At 39.0% G+C, this 21,728-nt stretch overlaps 1 protein-coding gene across 4 annotated transcripts in view; it reads right to left on the reverse strand.

Moving 5' to 3' along the window:
• atm (ATM serine/threonine kinase) overlaps positions 1–21,728 on the reverse strand; it is a 164,430-nt gene that overhangs the window by 39,854 nt on the left and 102,848 nt on the right. For all 4 annotated transcript variants that reach the window (XM_048598373.1, XM_020533011.2, XM_048598372.1 and 1 more), the window contains 9 exons: positions 17,131–17,233; positions 11,907–12,055; positions 11,129–11,233; positions 9,207–9,326; positions 8,611–8,845; positions 6,610–6,762; positions 5,846–5,965; positions 5,223–5,428; positions 2,534–2,741 (listed from right to left, as the gene is read on the reverse strand). In XM_048598373.1, the coding sequence (XP_048454330.1) occupies positions 2,534–2,741; positions 5,223–5,428; positions 5,846–5,965; positions 6,610–6,762; positions 8,611–8,845; positions 9,207–9,326; positions 11,129–11,233; positions 11,907–12,055; positions 17,131–17,233 (1,399 nt within the window). The remainder of the gene's footprint in view (positions 1–2,533; positions 2,742–5,222; positions 5,429–5,845; positions 5,966–6,609; positions 6,763–8,610; positions 8,846–9,206; positions 9,327–11,128; positions 11,234–11,906; positions 12,056–17,130; positions 17,234–21,728) is intronic.

Here is a 21,728-nt window from a genome sequence, read left to right on the forward strand (position 1 = left end):
TGATGCTGCCTGGCCTGCTGTGTTCCTCCAGCTCCACACTGTGTTCTTTCTGACTCCAGTATTTGCAGTTCTTACTATCTCTATCAAGGTTTCAACTTTGTTGGTGCTCCAATGATGCCCAACATTGGACGAACACCAACATCTTTTTCAATTTGGCATTTTACAGCCTTCAGGACTCAATCTTGAGTTCAACTTGAGACTATTAATACTTTCCTCCATCTTTCCCATTCTGTGTATCTTGTTTGCATGGGTTTGCTTTCAGCAAATTTGACCGATTTTCTACAATTCAGACTTACCATTAACAGCTATTCTGCATCTGTATCTAATCTCTTCCACCATCATCACTTTGTCTTTTGTTCTGGGACCCTCACACCATCTGTTCCACTTAATTTGTCAACTCCCCATTTGTCAACAGCATAAGAATCATCACTTGCCATTCTCTTCAATTCTGAAGAAGAGCCATACTGGACTTGAAATGCTCTCTCTGCTTGTCTTCTACAGCTGCTTCCAGACCTGCTGAGTTTCTCCAACAGGGAAGTGGACATATGGAGTAATCCATTGAATGGCAGAGCAGGCAGAAGAAGCCAGACAGCCTACTCCTTTTCCTATTTCTTACGGTTCTTTCTGTTTTATTCCAAGACTGAAGTTGACTGCTTTACCCAGGACTCCAAGGATTGCCCCAATCATTATTAACCAAACCTCCATTACTGAGTGGCCCTCCCTCCAGAGATACATGGCAGGAACGCCTCAAATAATCACAGCCCATTCCCATGAACTGGTGTCTAAACAATTGCCTACCTGTAATCAGAAGTTAGGAGCTCTTTAGCAAGCAACTCACTTCCAGTTTCCTAAATGCCTGTTTATAACCAACAAGGCACAAGTCGAGAGTACGATTGAATATGCTCCACTTTCCTGGATAGGCTGAGAACAGTGATACCATTGAAGTCAAAGCAGCCTGCCTGATGGGGCCTACATCCATGACCTTCAACATTTAGTCTCTCCACTGGAGGTGCACAGTAGCAGCAGTGTATATTATCTGGAAGATGCACTGTAGTAACTCATCAAAGCTCCTTCAGCAGCACCTTTCAAGCCTGCAACCTCTACCACCCAAAGGGACAAAAGCAACAGATGCATGGGAATACTGCAACCTGTAAGTCCCCCTCCAGTTATACACCATCCTGACTTGAAACATCTGTGCCATTTCTTCACTGTTACTGGGCCTGAATCCTGGAACTCTCTTTCTAAGAGCACTGTGTGCCCCTCTAGAACTACAGAGGCCAAGAAAGCAGTTTATCATCACCTTCACAACAGTAATTAGCATTGTTAATAAATGCCTCCCTTCCACAAATGAATAAACAAAGTCCCTGAACTACTTGCACTTGACCTGCAGAGTCACTGTGCCAATCCCTGGACACTGGTAAGATCAACAGCCTGGGCTGTGAAAAAGACAAGCTTTGAGTGACTGATGGTACTCCCTGACTGATTGTTAATGATTCCCATTTCGCACCCACATTCAGTGTAAGTCAGTGTTAATGTCAAAGACAGTGTTCGAATAAAGCAATGTGAATAGGACCTGATAGCTTCCAAGTCAGTGAGTGCTAAGAAAGCAAACTAAGAACCATAAGATACGTGTGACCATAAAAAAAAGGACTGTGGATACTAGAAATAAGAAACAAAAACTGAAATTGCTGGAAAATCTCAGCAGGCCTGGCAGCATCTTTGGAGAGAAATCAGAGTTAATGTTTCGGGTCCAGTGATCCTCATTCAGAATGTGTGACCACATCAGCATCCTGTACGAATGCACAAGATACAAGTCTATCCCTGTGTGCAAAGTGACCTGGCAGAAGCACACAAGTCACAGGGGTCTAAGAATTCCAAAACAAATTGTTGAAGGTGTAGAGTATAGTCTGAATTAGTCTGAGAGCAGTCATGATGATCTGGTGAAGCTGGTGGTTTCCTGATGCCAAATTTCATGGGCATAGGGTGGAGGAGGTTGATGGCCATGGAAAATGCAGGGATATCTGAAGAAGCAGTTGCATAAATCAGTGAACTGCAGCTGCCAGGTTCCCACTCTGAATCACCTGTTAGGAACTTGCACTATTTAGTTTCTCGGTGGAAAATGTGAAAATTGGAAGGGGGTCATAAATAGGGCGATGGAACACAATGCATAAAAAATGAAATAGTCATGATTCAAGGGCAAAATTCTGAAGCCACCATTTAACCCTTGAGGATAAAATCAGGAATATTTTCCTCAATGTCAAGAATCTGATTGTTTCAATTCTCACCATTATTTGCTTTTCACCATTACTGTTGAGGAAAGGGAAAATTTAACCATGTAGCCTCATATTTAAAGTAGAAGTTGGGAGAGGTGTAGTGCTTAAAAATGTCTGCAAACAATGCAAGGTGGCCTAGGTGGAACTTGATGGTGTGTAAATAATGAAATGTAGAACAGAAAAGAATACATCTTGCCTATATATAAAAGACATCTTAAAAAGTTTAAACAATTTGTAGTTGTACTTTTCTCAGACATTACCTTCATCTTGTTGTTTATTTCTGGAACATTTGAATTTTCAAGCCACAAAGAGCACAGTCTAAAGATACGCATGTCATGCTCCTCTCCACTCTGCAAGCAATTGATGTAGTTCTCCACTGCTTTACACAGAAACTGCTTGCGATCCTCTTGCAACGCACACATTGCTTTTTCATCTAATTCACATTCTCGCTGTACTTTCACCACATATCTAGTAAACAGAAAATATTTAGGAAGTGTCAAAAATCAATTGAGTAAAGTTGTTTTTGCCAAACTTTCAGACAGTTTTACTTTTTTCATTTGAGCCTACTCAATCTCAAATATATTCAATGACCTAGGCTTCAAAGCCCTCTCAGGTACAGAATTCCAGATTTATAATCATCTTAAAAAAAAAAATTCTCCTCATATTTTAAATAGGAGACCCACAGAAACATATGAATTGGAAGCATGAATAGGCCACTGGTACCCTCCAGCCTGCTCCGCCATTCAATAAGATCATGACTGATCTGATTATTCCACAATCCCACCTACTCCCAATAACCTTTTACCCACTTAATTAATAAGAACCTACTTACATCTATTTTTTTAAAAAAACTCTGCCCTCATTACCATTTGAGGAAGAGAGAGTTCGAAACACTCTCACGCACCTACAAGAAACATTTCTTCTTATTTCTCTCTTAAATGAGCAAATTCTTTTTAAACAGTGACCCCCAGTTTTGGATTCTCCCACAAGAGGAAACATTCTTTCCACATCATACCGTTGAAATGTTTCAATCACAACACCTCTCGCTCTTCTAAACTCCAGCACACACAAGCCTATTGTATCCAACCTTTCCTCATAAGGCAACCGACACATTCCAGGTAGTAGACTAGCAAACCTGCACTGAACTGCCTCCAGTGCATTTACATCCTTCCTTAAATAAAGGAGACCAATACAATTCTAAGTACTCCTGATGTAGTCTTACTAATACCCTATGTAACTTAGGCATATCCTCCCAACTTTTGTGTTCAATTTCCCTTGTAATAAACAACAACATTCCATGAGCTTTCCCAAGTTCTTGCTGTATTTCAATACAAACCTTTTGTGATTCCTGCATTAGGTCATCCAGATCTCACTGCATCAGCTTACCATTTAGATAACATACTTTTTATTTATCCTGGCACCTCATTTTTAAGTATGCCTGTTGGTGTTCATGGCATGTCCTCTGGCACTCCTTATTGAACTGTGCGCAGTCCTCCATTGCCTTCCTAATTATTGCTGTATCTGTAGGCTACATTTTCGTGATTCATGTACCAGGATGTTGGCATTCTGTATTCTCTCCACTTAAACAATATTAATTTTCTATTCTTGCCACCAAAGTGGAGTTTCATATTTTCCACATTCACTTAGCCTAACAAAACCCCTTTGCAGGCTCTATTTATCCTCCTCACAAAAAGCTTTCCTACCTATCTTTCTAGCATCTGCAAATTTGGCTAAAATATACTTAATCACCTCGTCCAAGCTGAGAATGACCCATTTATCCTGACTGTTTCCGGTTAGTTAGCCAATGCTCCATCTTTGCAAATATATTACCCAACACCATGAGTTCTTATGTTGTAATATTTTATATGGCACCTTACTGAATTGCCTTTTAAAAATCCAAATATACTACATCTACTGGTTTCCTTTTATCCATCATGTTTGTCACATCCTCAAAGAACTCTGATAAAATCTGTCAAACATTTCATAAAATAGTGTTGACCTTTACTTGATTGTATAATGATTTTCAAATGTCTCATCAATGATAGACGCTAGAGTAACTGCCCTGTAGCTTCCAGCCCACTGTTTTCCTCCTTTCCTTTGGAGTTACACATTTGTAGTTTTCCAAACCTGTGACCTTTTCTGAATCTAGGCAATTTTAGAAAAGTACAGCAATGCTTCCACTACGTCTGTACCTTGCAAGTCTGGCAGCATCTGTTGAGAGAGAAATAAAGCTAATGCTTCGAGTCCGATTTGACTCTTCTTCTATTCTGAACAGGAATCATACTGGGCTCAAAATGTTAACTTTGTTCTCTGCCCATAGATGCTGCCAGCTCTGCCGAGTTTCTCTGACATTTTTTTTTAATTACTTCAAATTTCCAGCATCAGCAGTATTCTGTTTTTATTTCTGTAGTCACTTGGTTTAAGACAGGCAATCAGGTCCAGGGGCTATCAGCATTTAGTCCCATTAATTTCCGTAGTACTTTTCTTTAGGATTGTGAATGTTTTAAATTCCTCCCTCTCCTTTGCCTATTGATTTCTGCTATTCTATTGTTAAGATGGATGGAATATATTTGTTTAAAGTCTCTGCTATTTCCTTGTTTCATGAGGGTTGTGGAGCTGGAGGTGATTGTAGAAACGAAGGGGGAAAGATATGGAGTAATTTGAAAACAAGATGAGACTTTAAAATCAAGATGTTACTGACAGGAAGGCAACATAAGTCACTGAGTACAGGGGTGATAGGGAAACAGGACCTACTGTGAGTTAAGATATTAGCAGCAGAGTTTTCAATGACCTTAAGTTTCCAAAAGGTAGAATGTGGAAGACCAGCACAAATTCATGAAACAAGGTAGTTGTATTATAGTCCCATAAATATAAAAGAACTTTGGACAACTATGGAGGATTTTATGCTACACCGAATAGTCTTTTATGAGAAATAGTTTTCACATCTACCTGTTAGTTTGAAATTTGTGTTCTCTGATCAAATGGATTTCTTCTTTGGCATTCTTGAGAAGTGCACGTTTGTTTTCAAACTCAGATGATTTCATATAATTATCAATACTCTGGTATTGTGCATCTGAGAAACGTGCCAGTGATAAAAATGCCTCCATCTTCCCGTTGTGATCTGTGTCCTTGTGTTGAATACTGAGAGTTACAGCCTGAAAAGACAAAAGAAAACAATTTGGCACTGTAATACCTGTTGCTTGCTGAAGATGTTCAAATAGGTAAGTAGACAATTCAGGTTTGTTCAGAGATAAAAGAGCTGTAGAGATAAGTAATAATGTTTCTTAGCAAAAGTCCTTTCGGCAATTCATTTAGTGTCTATATTATGAAATGGAGAATAAATGCTGCATATTATAGGATGCCCCAATACTATGTCAATTAGTAGAACTCAGACGTGTGACGCATGTATGTATCTTGAACACAAAAGCAACTGCATTCAAAACTCTTGCTAGACATTACAATTGTTAGCCACTATAAATGGCCCTTTATGGTTTCATTATTTTAGGGTAAAAGATTGTTACCCAAATGTGTCACCAATTATTATTGGTCATTATTCATTTCCTCATGCTCACCTTTTCTAAATATTTTTGCATGATGGTGCCAGGACTTTCTGAACATGTTTCTGCCAACCAGTTGCCACAGAGTCTCAAGCACTCAACATACAGTGGCATTAATGACTCATTGCCATTTACCTAAGAAGACAGACATAAGAACAAGCTGAAAGATGCTAAAACATCAAAAGAGACAAACAAGTGACCACTGAACTGAATAGTAAGGCAAATCTGATGGGCATGTTTTATTATCTCAATTTTAACACGATATTCTTGAAAGTCTTTCATTCCTTACATAAACATTATACACAAGTAATTTGAAAAATAATGCTTTGACATAAAGAGCACAAATGAATGATTAAATTTTTCTGAGTTCCTACTCAGTCCACAGTGGCAGTGATACAGGTTCAATAACAGAATTGCATCCAGTTCTAAGCCATAACTCATTTGCAGAGGGTAATAATATTTTCTGTTTTAACTTGTAAAACTGATTTTCACTTGTAATGCTGAAAGTCGGTGCCTATTCTAACTATTGTATTAAAATGCTTACTGAAATACAGCTTTCCCTGTACAATTAGTAAAATGCCTTACAAATAACAACATCTGTAAGTACGCACAGCCCTCTGTAAACATTAATTAACTGCATCACCAATGTTTTGCGCTTGTGTTGCAGTCACTGCAACCTATTAAATCTATACTACCATTCCCTCTTATTTATACTAATTGTGAAACAAAGCTTTTGAGTCACATTTTATGCTTCGATAGCTTGAGATCAGGGAACATACCTCTAATTTGTAAATCATCTGCTTGAGAACGTCAAGAGAAAGACTCTGTTCCTGTTTAGCCCAGAAGACCTGAGCCTCTTCCAATTGCCAGGTGGAAATGCCAAACCCAAATGGATTGTGTTGCTTGATCTGGAAGATGGCTTTCTCTGCCAGCTGTAACCAAATGATACATATATGCTTTACATATACATACATGTGCACTAAAAATATGCAGTGTAACTACAGTGAGAGAAAATCTTGAGTACAAACAAGGGAAACATCAGTTGTCCTACCATGTTATCTTCCAACAAAACAACAATATACACGTATACAATATTTTTAACATAATTAAACATCCCAAGATGCTTTACAGGAGCATAACAAAACAAAATATGACACCAAAGGCACATAAGGAGATATTAGTTCAAATGACCAAACATTTGGTCAAAGAGGTAGGTATTAAGATGGGTTTTAAAGAAGGCAAACGAGATAGAAAGTGGAGAAATGTTGGTGTCAATTCCAGAGGTGGGGGCCTCGACAACCGCAGATGCAACCAGCAATAGAGTAATTATGATTGGAAATGAACAAGAGGTGAGTACTGGAGGTGCACAGATATCTCAAAGAGTTGACAGATTAGAGGAGATAGAGAGGGATGATGGCCATGGGCCAGTTTGAAAGCGAAGATGAGAAATTTAAATGTAAAGTTGTTGCTTGGCTGACAGCCATTGTAGGTCAGTAACAAAAGGGATGATAGGGAAACAGGACTTGCTGTGAGTAAGGACAGAGACAGAGTTTTGGCCTTAAGTTTATGCAGGGTTCAACGAGGAGTGCAATGGAAGGGCTGCACATATAAAACTGAAGTAGGAATAGGAATAGGTCTAAGAGTTCCTCAAGCCGGCTCCACCATTTGGTAAAATCATGGGCTTATCTGATTGCGACATCAACTTCAATTTCCCCCTATTCAAAACATTCTTCAACCCTTGACTAGCTGTTTCAGTACAGCTATAATGCTAGCATCTATGAGTCAATTTGAAAAATTACATAGGTTTCCTCTTTATATAAAAAACAAGACAAATCCAACACAGCCCCATCAGCCTACTCTCAATCATCAGTAAAGTGTCAACCACAGTGTTGTCAAGCAGCACCTGCTTAGCAATAACCTGCTCACCGATGCTCAGTTTATGTTCCACAGCTCATTACCACCTTGGTTCAACATGGACAAAAGTGATGAATTTTAGAGCTGAGGTGAGAATGACTGCCCTTGACATCAAGGCAGCATTTTATCCTTAGACAGCATCTTCCAAAGCCATGAATATGTCCATCTAAAAGCAAAAGGGAAACAAATACAAGGGAACACAACCACCTGCAAATTCCCTTCCAAGTCACTCACCATCCTAATTTTGAAATATATTGCTATTCCTTCAGTTGTCACTGGATCAAAATCATGGAGCTCCACCACCACCACCACAACCACACCACCACACCACCACCAGCCTCCCCACCACCAATGGCATTGTGGGTTTACCTATACCAAATCAACTGCTGTGGTTCAATGCAATCTTTTCTTGCCCCATTCTGGCTCTGCTCTATCTCACTCCCCCTTGCACTTTGGAACTCTGGTTCTGCGCTCTCATACATTTCAACTCTGGTTCTGCTTTCTCTCTCTTTCTCTCTCTCTTTCTCCCTGCTGCTTTTGAATGCTGATGATGCTTCCTGTTTCTGCTGGTTTTGCATTATAGAGGTTACAAAAGCAAAGATAAAGACTTTAAACAGCAGGTGAGCAAAGTCAAGAAATATTACAAAGATGGGAGTAGTTGGTCTTGGAGATGGCACGAGTATGAGGTCAGTGATAAATGCAATGACAAGAATACAGTGATAAAGTACAAATTTCTGCAGACAAAACACATTGTAATTTAAAAATATAGATAATGTATTCATGCCTGAACAGCTTAATATTTTCTGTGTACTACAGAAACACGACTTAATTTTCATAGCAAATAATTTTTATAAAAGGTGCTGAACCTGGGAATTTCTTGCAGCTCGTGCTAATTTTGCCATCTGAAGTAAATGCTCAGTCAGAGCACCCTTAATGAAATCCTTTTTTTGAGCATCCATTTCCTTTTTGATAAGTATCTCCTGAATAACTGTCCTCATGGCTAAGATAGGCTCCTGGAAGGTAAAGTCACTGTCTTTGAGAAGCTGAAGTTGTTGCTCCCATTTTCTGTGCACCTCATTCAATGAATTATCTGTTGCAGATCTGAAAATAAACACAAGATTTTTTGGAAAATTGAAATTAAGTTTTGAGTACAATTCTCCTTCCTTCAGATTGCAGTAGATTTTGCTCCCCTTTCTTACATTTTTCCTCTCCTCCCTGCTATCTGTTGTTCAATAGGCACCGTGCAATCTCACGACCATACCTAAGCTGCCTAAACATGGGTAATGGTGAGGTATTTAACTTTAGGAGGTTAAGGTTATGGGTGTCCTCAACTGACACCCATCCTTGTACATTTCCAGTACTTTAAGCAAAGATATTTCAGAAATATATTGGTATACCTTAGAAACAAAGAATAAATATAGTTCAGTTCACTATAAATGCTAATAAAACTTCAACTGTTTACCTGAACAACAGTTGCCCAATGGTTTCCAGTTCTCCAAGTATCTGCAATCTACACAGAGTAGGATACAGAGAATGAACTGACTCCAGGCTTCCTTTGCATAATTCTTCAACTTCTTTCACCCTATTGGCATAATAAATTGTAAATCACTATCATTCTGATGTCCATGATGAACGCAAATGGAATAAATTATAATGTAAAAACACATACTTCAGATGATGGAAATTTCAGTACTGCTGATAAAAAATGGGCACATTTTATTGTAGCTTTTCATCTTCTGCCCATCAGAAGTCCTCAGATATTGAAGTAGCCCATGTTCAAATGCAACAAGATCTGGACAAATTTAGGCTTGGGCTGACAAGTGGCAAGTAACATTCGCACCACACAAATGCCAGGCAATGACCATCAACAACAAGAGAATATCTAACCATTATTACATCAAAATCCTATAGGCATTTCGGTCTACTTATATCAAATGGACTACAGTGGTTCAATGCAGCAGCTCTCTATCCCCTCTGAACAGCAACTGGAGAGTAACTCACCTCCCGACTCCCCAAAGCCTGTCCACCATCTACAGGGCACAAATCTTGAGTAAGATGGAATACTTCCCACTTGCCAACAACACTCATGAAGCTTGAAACTATCCAGGACAAAGCAGCCACTTGATTGTTGCTACATCCACAAACATCGGTTCCCTCCATGACCGACACTCAGTAGCAGCATGTATATTATCTACAAGATGCGCTGCAAAAATTCACCAAAGATCCTCAGACAGCACCTTCAAAACCCATGGCCATTTCTATCTAGGAGTGGAAGGGCTGCAGATGCATGGGAACACCACCTGCAAGTTCTCCACGAAGCCACTCACCATCCTGACTTGGAAGTATATTACCATTCCTTCACTGTTACTGGATCAAAATCCTGGATTCCCTCCCTAATGGCATTGTGGGTCAGCCTACAGCAGAGGGACTGCAGCAGTTCAAGAAGGCAGCCCACCTTCTCAAGGGGAACTAGTGAGAGGCAATAAATGCTGGCCCAGCCAGCAATGCCCACATTTCACGAGCGAATAGAAAAAAGGAACAATTCACAATAAATACTAATGCAAACGGAAAACAACATTGTTACTGTATGAGAAGAGAGACTATACCCAACCTGACAATGCCGACAAAAAACTCAAAATCAATTTAGGACTATCAGTCTGCTTGCAGTGTTGTGCACTTGTGTGTCCTGCAAGCCACGTACATTAATAAACAGGGCTTGTAGGCAGAAAGAAGATGGAAATACATTGCACTTGTTTCAACTCAACAAAAGAGACTACAGCCAATTTCTGGTTCATTTCTCAGGGCAGTGCCTTGAACAATCAGAGCCAACTTGCCTGGTTTAAAATTTAAACAAAGTTTGGCAGTTAACTGTCAATCATAATCTAATGCCATGATGCATTCAACAGAGCAATGCTATGACCAATCACAGCCCACTTGTCAACCAATCAGCACTCTCCTCTCAAAGTATAAATGTTATTTATCCTTTACATTGGGTATTTCTTCCAAATTGTCTGAAGAGTGCAAGATGAAATGCTTAAACATACTGTGCATTTTCTCAGCAATGTTGATGTTCTGTCCTACCAAATGACTAGATGTTGGAAACCTGAAATAGGAAACGAAAATGCTGGAAACAGCAGTTCAGGTATCCTTCAGTGGTAAAAATGAAGAAATACAAGTCTAAGAGTTTAAAAGATTTGCCTGAACCACATTTAACATGAGAAAGATAATTACATTAAAGTAAATTTTGAAGTAAAATTTGCAGTAAATTTTAGATCACTAAAGATTAGCATGACAGGTTCAATCATAACGAAAAGTAAAACTTCCTTCTGAGTTTGCCAAAGATGGATTAAATCAAAGAATAATCAATAGTGACTGCAAAGTTACCTGGCAAACTTTAAAATCTCATGGAAGGCAGAAAATTCTTCATCTTTGAGAGACTGCAATGCATTGTACACAGATTCATGATATCCAGGTCCTGAAGACTCATTTCTGGGATTGAGCAAGGCAATATAATTAGCCAAATAATTTAAAACGAAAGAAAATTAACAGTCAAATATCTGTACAACTCCATAGCTGCAAAGCGTAAGTATAATTCAAGACGAGTACGTGGACTCAATGGAAACGGATTTGTTTCTTAATGTGTTTTAAATTGACAAAGCTTGAAAATCACCTTACCAAGAATGAGGTATATTAAGAGATTAAAATACTATTCAGGTGATAATAGACTGACATGTTTAAGTACCTTGGGACGTTTTGTTTCATCAAGGGCACAATATAATTAAATTTTAAAGAAATCACTGACAGGTATCTATATCAAAAGTGGGTCCACAAGTTACTAAAATATTTCTGAAATGATTATAGGGTGGAATAAAAGAATGTTTACAGCGCAGATGGAAGATTTTCATTTCAGTGAGCTTGTGCCAGCTCTTTCCAAGGTCCAACCACTTCATCACCCTGTAATCATGCAAATTAATTTTCCTTTTAGGTGCTTATCCAATTCCTCTTGAAAGCACTGACTGAATTTGCCTTCACTACTCTTTCAGGCATTGCAGTTCAGATCTAAGTTTCAGGCTCAAGAAGTTGTTTTGATACAACGACAATAAATAAATCCAAAATGCTAAGAACTTCACAGAACAATTTGAGTGCAATTCAGTTTATTTACCTGCATGGGGGGGCATGATCCCACTGCATGTTTCTCCAGGCTGCCTGGAAACAGATTTCCTGCAATTCCTCACACCATTCTGCATTTTCAGCTTCAAGTCCCTTTAGATATGTAGTGAGAACATGGCACAATCCAAAGTTCTGTAAAGCCTACATCAGCAAACACGAATCAACTATAGATTTCATCAAACTATTTGTGAGCATGTTAAAGACAAATTGATAAACAAAGAACTACAGACATGATTTTCGAAGCAACCATCATTGGTCCATTCCTTAAGGTTTTAGTAATCAAAAGAATACTGGAAATGCATAACAGGTCAATCAACAGCTGTAAAAAGAGTGGGGCCATGGCATCTCACACATGCTCCTTTCTTCAGAACCAAAAACTAAAATTTGGCTTTTATGGGATGTTCAGAAACAACAAATGGGAAAGTATTAACACATAAATCAATTACAGAGTTTGAGTTAGTAGGCCAGAAAACTGTTTTATTAAGCAGTGCTATTTGCAATGCTATAAAGACTTAGCACTGAAGTTAAGAAGGCACAAAAAGATTGATCAAAAGTGAAGGGAGAATGGAAAAAAAGATGAAAATAGATGCACTTTTAAATAAAAAGATAAAATTTGTAGGTGATGTTGTTAAGGCTTAGTTGCCCTGAAAAAATGGTGAGCTTTCATTGCCTACTGGTGCTATCGTTGTAAAAATAAAACTTCCTCAATTGATATATATTTCTATGAGAATGGTGAGTGATTTGAGATGACCTTGGAGATGATGCTGTTCTTACGATATGTGCACTCTTGGGCTTCTTGGTAAACACTCCAGAAAAGAGATTGTCCTTTGCTTGGTGAGCTATTGCCACAGTTAATGCAACCAAAGTAAATTGGTGGTCAGGTGCATTTTGAGTCAAAGATGCCCTTCAAATGGCTGCTTTATACTGGACAATGCCGACCTTTTCAAGTGTTATTACTGTTATATCCATCCAGACAAATGGCCAATATTCCTTTATCTTAGTTTGTAGATAATTTTCATGATTTAGATTCTTACAGTTTCTGACCTGCTGTTTTAGTTCACATGGCAGGTCCAGTTGAGTTTCAGATGATGCCCAAAATGTTAATGGTGAGGGAACATGGTAATGATGGTACCACAGAGGGTAGGATAGCTGCCTCTTTTCATGCCAGAGGTTTTCAATGCCTGTCACTAATATAATCTGCCAATTGTCAGCTCAAGCCTAAATGTTTCCCAGGTCCCTCTGTCGGCCAGAATTAGCTGTTTCATCAATGGGGGAATTGTATATGGAGCTAAGCACTGTGGAATCATGAATCAACAGCTTCATTTCGGATCTTGTGACAGATTATGTAAAACTAAGGCACTGCCCCAAGGAAAAGGAAAATTCTGTATATGCTGGAAATCTGAAAACATAAACAGAAAATGCTGGAAATGCTCAGTAAGACAGGCGATATCTGTGGAGAGAAAGTGAATTAACATTTGAAGGCCTTGCACCATGTCCCAGTGCTGCCTGACATGGTAAGTATTTCCAGATTTTCTGTTTTTATTGCCTTGAGGAAGTCTTGCAGCAATATTCCAACCTTTGAATGATGCCTGTCTGATGAGAAGATTATTTTTGCATGTTTTAGGTATGGCTCCAGTTACCGGAGGATTCCTTCATTGATACCAATCTTATTAGGACTCCTTTTGTACCATGGTCAGTCGAATGATGCCTTCATTGACAGCAATTACTCGCATCTTGCATGGAAATTGGTTCTTCATATTTTAGATTAATTACCACGTTCATGATAATAAACACCCAATTTCCCCTTCACATACTCTGCCTTTGCTTCTTTTAATTCTTTCCCCAAGTATTCAACTTAAAAAGTTTTGATTTGTCAGTTGGGAAGTGATGAACTCAGTGTTTCCTTGGCCGTATTTGACTTGAAAGATAAAAGGTATCTTAGCAGCTGAATTATCTGAAATTTGCATTGATGATTCCCAGAGTCACTTGCCTCTTTAGCTCACCTGTCTTGTCTGTATGATGATGATGGAATGTTATCTAATGGATACAATGGACTGCATTGGGGTAATCGTTTCCTAACAGTGCATTAGCTTTTCAAACTTGGGTATCAATCCTGAGGTGTTAGTGAGGAGAACGTTCTAGGAATGAATGAGCTGAGATTGTATAAGTTTTCACCATATATGAGACCTGGCACAGTTTTCTTTCATTCCTTACCAAGATATTAACTAGAAGAACAGGTAGGATATTGGTTGGTGGAATTTTATCATCTGAACAAGATAAAACTGTTACCGGGGAGGGTACCAGTGTTATATTAAATTTACAGCAAATTTACATTTGGTAAAACTACTTAATATTACTGCAAATAACAATCAAGTGATATTCCTACATTTGAACCCTACTTAGCTGAAATAAATGCAGTAAAGATGGCAAGATTAGTGACATATTGCAACTGCAACATGCAGCTGGTGCACACTAGTGTGATCCACTGTGATCTCATCTACAGTAAATGTCTGTAACTCGGGGAACTTCAGTTCCAAGTTGATGAGCTGGAGTTTGAGCTTTGACATTGCAATGCATCAGGGAGGGGGCATGTTACCTGGACAGCTTGTTCCAGGAGACTGTTATAGCCTAGATACTTCTGATTTGGTTCTTAATCAGCAACCTAAGGGTGTGAATTTAAGCGAGGCACATCTGGGGATCGAAAAGCAGAAAAAGGTGCTGTAGTCCTTGTATTTGTCCAACAGGTTTGAGGGTTCTTGCAGCTTGTGTGGCTGACAGTAGAGACTGAAAGGTACAGGAGCAAAGTGACCACAGTGCAGTGAGTTAGTTATGTGGGGCATTGTAAAAATTAATGTAGTTGTAGTAGGGGACACAATAGTTGGGGGCAAAGATATTGTTCCCTGCAACTAAGCATGTGAGGTATACTGGATATGTTGTTTGCCCAATACCAGTGTTCATGACATCACCTTAAGATGATGGAGAGTAAAGATCCAATTTTCACAGTTCACATGGATATCAACAACAAAGGAAGGACCAAGAAAGTGTCGAGGGAGTATAATTACAAGGTAGAACCACAGAAGTAACAAACTCTGGATTATTACTTGAATCATAAGCAAATTGGCTTTGGGTAAATAAGATCAGAGAATCGAATGAATGACTTATAAAGACTGCTGTGGGAGAATTAGGTTTGGATTCATGGGGCTCTGGTATCAGTATTGGTGGAAGATGGAGCTGTGTTGTTGAGATGGTCATTATATTATCTGAGCAACACTTGGACAAGTGTCCTGATAAATTGTATAACTAGGGTTTTGGAGAGGGCTTTAACTTAAAATATGTGGGTGGAAGAGTTCACATGAAGTGAGATTTAGAATATTCAAAATTTTTACTATGCAGGGTAATGACACAGGCAATGGTAGCCAGCATATGATAGGGAAGGATTGGGTGTGCAAACATAAGAGGGCATCAGCAAGCATGGTCAGAACAGGGAACACGCTTTTTAAACTAATAAAGGGGAAGGAGAGCTCAGGTGGATAGAGATTTAGAAATCCCAGAAAAAAAAACTGAGATAACAGAAAATCATATCAATGTGGGTAAAGACAAACCAAGTTGGACAGGAAGGGACAGAGAGTTTAACAGCAATAGGGCAGCAGAAAGTAAAGTCCATGCAGGGATTGATATCAAAAGGTGACGACACTTATATGAAAGTGTGGGATATCCGCAATAATTTGGATGAACTCGTGGCATACAGATAAATGATTTAGACCTAATTACCATTACTGGGACATGGTTACAAGGTAACCTACGTTGAGAAATAAATATTCCAGAGTGTACAGTATTTCAAAAAGACAGACAAAATGGAAAAGGAGGAAGGGGAACATTGACAATAAAATGATGAAACAAGTACATTAGTACAAAGGACTTAGGCAGTGAAAATGAAGGAGTAGAATTAGTGCAGTTGGAAATTAATGATAGCAAGGTTGAGAAAACACTGGCAGGTGTAATGTACTCTTTGTACAGGCAGACCAATCAAGTTGACAAAGGTGGTTTGGGAGATGAGTTTGTAGAAAGCATTCTGAAGCAATATATCATGAACCTAACTAGGGACAAATTTAGTTTAGCACTGTACAACTAGGCAATCAATTAATGTTTAACAGCAAAAACAAATCTTGAGGAACACTGGTCATAATACAACTGAAGTCAACACTAAATTTTGAAAAGAATATACTAAAATGACAAACAGGAATCTTAAAATCTAAATAAAGTCCATTCTATTGATGTAGGAGGACAGCTGGCTACAGCTTATCGAGAAAATTGACTTAAAGGAACCGCAATAAATAATAACAAGCAATTCAAAATATTTAACAAATATACATCCTTCAAAAAACAAAGTCCGTGAGAAACATATCTGTGGTTTATAAAGAAATTAAGAATAATATTAGATGAAAAGAGGAGTCTCATAATGTTGCAAAAAAAAAGTCATAAATCTGGAATCTGACCTACACAGGCTGGAAAGTGGATAGACTGCATTTTAATAAAGACAACATATCATACAGGCAGCCAATCATAATCCTACGTATAGGCTGACTGGTCACAGAATGGTCTCTAACAGTTTTTTTTTGCAGATTTACTGAATCAAACAGCTGCAGAGCTACAAAATGTTGAGAAGTACATCATGCAATTTAGTATTATTCCTTCAATAGAAGTTGGTGTTGATGGCTAGACCAGTATTTATTGCCCATCCCTACTTGTCTTTGAGAAAGTGGTGGTGAGCCCATTTTTAAATTGACATGTAGTTTAGACATACCCACCAAATCAATATGAACAGCGTGCCCAGATTTTGATCCAAACATGTCATAGGTATGGAAGGTGCTGTCAAAGGAGCCTTTGTGAGTTACTGTAGTGCATTTTGTAGATGGTACACACGGCTGCCACATAGGTGGAAGGAGGGATTGTTGAAGGTGATGGATAGGATGCCAATCAAGTAGGCTGCTTTGTCTTGGATGGTGTTAAGCAACTCAAGAGATGTCAGACCAGACTCATCCAAGCAAGTGGAGTATATTCCATTACAATTATTATTGTTACAGTTGTAATGCAGTACATAATAATACTAGTTTCAGGACTAAGACCACAACATCATCTAGCCATAATCAAATGGTGGAGCAGACTTGATGGGCTGAATGGCATAATTCTGCTTCTATATCTTATGGTCTCATTACCTGGACAATACCAGCTTGACGTGTAGAGACAGGGAGATTCATTTCAATATCATATGTTACAAGAGCTTTGTCCCATAGCACCTCATGTTCATACGTTCGAATTCTGTGTAAAGTTAAAAATCAAATATTAGCTTAAGCAAATTGAATCAAACAGATTATGGCAGCCTTCTACTAAAATTAAATATTAGAGTCAGTTTCTGGACAAATTATTTGATTTCTGTATTTAATTTTAAAAAAAAATCTGTGTTCATGATTTACATCCTTCCATCTGCATGAGATGCTGGGAATGTAACCTCAGAACTTGGGTGAATCAGATGCGATCATCTGTTGCACTTCTTTTAATGGGTGAACAAAATGATTCTAGAAAGGCAAACTGTCATTAGTGCCACAAATGAAGTTGTCCATTTCTGGTTGTGCAGGATGATCTCGCTGAAGCCATGTTTGGAGGGCTAGCTTCTGTGTTGGAGCTTCTGAAAGCAGACGTCATTGTGGTGGTAAATTTCTGCCCACAGCTGGTATCACCACTTGCCAGCTAGAATTTCCTCACTTGATTGATGTTGAGAGCTTTCATTCCTTTTCTGACAGTATTCTTGAATGGGATCTCTGACGCCACGAGTCTAATAGCAAGGGCTACTTCCCTGTTTCACATATTTTCAACGATTCAATCATCTTTGAGCCTGGACACATGCCTACGCTTCATACTATGCTTTGCATGTTTGGTCTGGAAAGAACTGATTCAGTGATTTTCTCTTTCAATGTCATTCCAAGAGTAGGTTGTAAACACCAGAAATGGAAGTTATTGAACCTTTCTTCTTTATTGGCATAAGTTGTCCAGACTTTGCTGTCTTATGGCAAAATGCTGAGGATGCAGATGTTATCAATAAAAATCTTGGTTCGGCAGGACATTTTACTGTTTTCTATGCCCAATTGTTGTCAGTATAAATTGGAACTGCCTTGCCAATGCAAGTAATGAGTTCTTCGTCAAGAGACGGTTGTTTGAAACTGTACATTCAAGGTACTGGCATTTCCTATTCATTCACAGGATGTGGGCAACACTGGGACCAGCATTTATTTCTGATCCTTAATTGCCCAGAGGGCATTTAAGAGTCAATGACATTACTGTGGGTCTGGAGTCATATGTAGGCCAGACGAGGTAAGGATGACAGATTTCCTTCCCTTAAGGACATTGGTAAGCCAGATGGGTTTTGCTGACAATTGACAATAGTTTCATGGTCACCACCATATTCTTAATTCCAGATTCTTTTTTATTGAATTCAAATTCCACTGTCTGCCTTAGTGGGATTCTAACACAGGTCCCCAAAATGTTAGCTGAGTCTCTGGACTAACAGCGATAATGCACTAAGCCATCGCCTCCCAGTTAGCATTTGCTAAGTTACGTCTAGTGGCATGCTGTTGAGTCTGATCACAATACCTTTTCTCCATAACTATAACTTTCTTGACACTAATGGTGACAAGAATATGCTAGGAATGAGACAGATAATCCAAGACCTTTTTGTAGCTAATTGTCTGCCTGAGCATCCATTACTATTGGTTATCCCTCACAGGTCAGAATGATTATTTTCACCAAGCCCAACTCTGGCTGATAAGGCCGATTCAGGATCTATAAACTTTACACCACATAGGAAATTAGCTGTCATGCGGGATGTCTGGTCATGTATTATTAGTTTGAGTCATAGCTTGCCCTTTTCGTAGCTGTCTATATTCCTCCTCTTTTTGTTTCAAAATGCTGGGATAGTTCCCACAGTCTGTTGTCTCCATCTGCCTAAGTCCAGGATACTGGTCAGTTGATGCCAGTATTGCATTTTTCAGGTTGGCTTTCAGCACATCTCTGAAGCACATCTCCTGTGCTCCCCTGGTGCGTCTATCCAAACTGAACTGGGAGAAGAAAATCTGTTCAGGAAGCCTTGTATCTGGTATATTAACCATGTGACAGATGATTACAGTCTCATTGTTTGTGGTGCCTCCTTATTGTGAAAGGACACTAGCATGGGGGAAGGGGTTCTCCCAACTGCTAAAAAGCATTGCTCACATATCATGAAGCAAGTGAGGGATGGTAACGAATTTTGGAGGGTATGCATACTTCAGAAGAATCTTAGAGAACCTCATGATTTATGAAGTCAAAAGTCATTATCAAGTCAGAAAATACTATAGATTGATGTTGTTTGCAAAACTTTATGTGGTTAGAAGCTGTGAAAATCATATTGGCTGTGTCCACAGTGAACTTCTGGGTAGTGTAGCATCATCAGTTTACAGAAGTCTCTTATCAGATCATACTGCACTTTTGTCTTAGCTTTAGATCTGTATATGTGAAGGCTTCTAATCATGTGTGGAAATATACTGCTTGCATGTCAAAAGGGAAGGCATGGGTCAGGCTAGCAGAGAAAAAGAGACAAAACAGAGTAGACACTGAGACACAGTCCAGTTTCATATCATTCTTGATCTCAAAACTGTCAGAGGTGGAGATACTGAAATGAATAATGCCTTGTATCTTATCATAGATTACCATTAGAAAGTGCAAGACTTGAGGAGATAAAAAAAATTTTCTGTCATAACCAGGGGACTACCATTCCAGTTATGGTGTCAAACACTTTTGAGAAATTCACAAAAGCAAGGTGGAGTGAATGTTAGCTGTTCTCCATATTTCTCCTGCAGCTAACATAGAGAGATGATCATGTCTACTACGTACTGCCTGCTCTGAAGCCACACTGGGGTCCTTTATTCATTCACAGGATGAGGGTGTCACTGACCAGGCAGCATATATTGCCCATCCGTAATTGCCCAGAGGGCAGTTCAGCATCAAACACATTGCTGTGGGTCTGGAGTCAATTGTAGGCCACACCAGGTAAGGATGGCAGTTTCCTACCCTAAAGAACATCAGTGAACCAGATGGGTCATACAGGCTAAATTGCCTTTGATTAAAATTAAATACTATAACCTGTTATTTAATTTAATTATTTAATAATATTTAGTTTCTGCATCTAGTTTACCTAAAATAACCTGTGTGTGCATGATCACCCATCTGCTCATTTGGGCTTTGAAGGCATCCATTTGTCTGATAGATAATGGATTATGCCCAGGGTGTGCGTCACTTCTAGAGTGATGATCATCTGTTGAGGCTGCAGAGTCTCATGAATATTAATCCCTTCTGGCTCCAGTCAGCTACAAGGACTCTCTGTGCATCGACTTCGATCTTGGATGATTTGAGGGTTTGTTGGCAGACTTCCATGTATTATAGAAATGTTGGTTCCTGTGAAACATGTTGGTTTTGTGCCAATAATAAGCTCACCATAGAACATGTCTTTAGGAATGTGGATATCATCTACTCAGCTCACATTACCCACTTTGATTCAAGAAACAGGTCTGATGTTTTCTCCATGCATCCAGTGACCTACATTCACCATCCTGCTCACTCCCAATGTGGTTAATACTCATTTGTTTTGTAACGGCCATGTGTTTTTACTTTTACATCTTTAGAAACTGAGGATTTCAATAGAAAGAACTGATAAAAACAAACAGAGATTTATCAGTATGGTTGCATAATTTCACAGTAAAGAATTTGATACTTATTGTGAACTCTGTATCTGCGCTCCATAATGTGATGATCAGGAGCCGAGCAGTTGTTTACAAGTGAAGCTGATTGGTTCTCAGTTAACTGATCAGTTTGAAACTGAAAACAAGTTACAGAAACTGACAGCGAGAGAGCGCGAGCGGGAGAGAGAGCAACAGCAAGACAGAGAGAGAGCAAGGCACAAAAACATGTGCACTTGTTCTTCACACCTGAAGTTGCCTGTTCTTTGCAATAGAAAAAGCTCAGTTTAAACTTGAAGAAAACAAGTTACTTTTTCGCAGCAGTTGTTGAGAGCTGTGACTTTTGAATTTATAAAGAGAAATTTCACATGTAAACCATCCACTCTTACAAACTAGTGGAAGCAGGGAAAGACAACTGAACACCAAGGGTATGACAAGCTGAAAGGGAATCGTCTAAAATTGGAATTGGGAAGCAAATACCACTGTGCTGACTTTCCATATATATCTACCTCTGCCAATAATCTATGTTCTCTGTTTGTTTGTCTGTGTGTGTTTGCATAAGGGGGAGTTCATAAAGAGATAAGAGTTTTAGTAGAGTTATATGGCAATAGTTTACATTGGTTTACCTCAAACTATAGTCTAATTACTTATGCTAAAGAATTCTTGACTAGTACAGAAACCCAGTCCATGCTTTCTGTGAAACTTGGGTAAATTGGGGTACCATATTTAGCTTTAAAAAGCTGGAATATTTGGTACAATTGCAGGAATAGTGGCCCTTGATATATGGTGCGCAACCCCAGTGGATCAAAACATTTTCAAACATCTGAGATAACAAGGTGTAGAGCTGGATGAACACAGCAGGCCAAGCAGCATCAGAGGAGCAAGAAAGCTGACGTTTCGGGCCTAGACCCTTCTTCAGAAATGGGGGAGGGGAAGGAGGTTCTGAAATAAATAGGGAGAGAGGGGGAGGCGGATAGAAGATGGATAGAGGAGAAGATAGGTGGAGAGGAGACAGACAGGTCAAAGAGGCGGGGATGGAGCCAGTAAAC

This window comes from Rhincodon typus, chromosome 6 (assembly GCF_021869965.1).
Source record: "Rhincodon typus isolate 14 chromosome 6, sRhiTyp1.1, whole genome shotgun sequence".
NCBI classification, from domain to species: Eukaryota; Metazoa; Chordata; class Chondrichthyes; order Orectolobiformes; family Rhincodontidae; genus Rhincodon; species Rhincodon typus.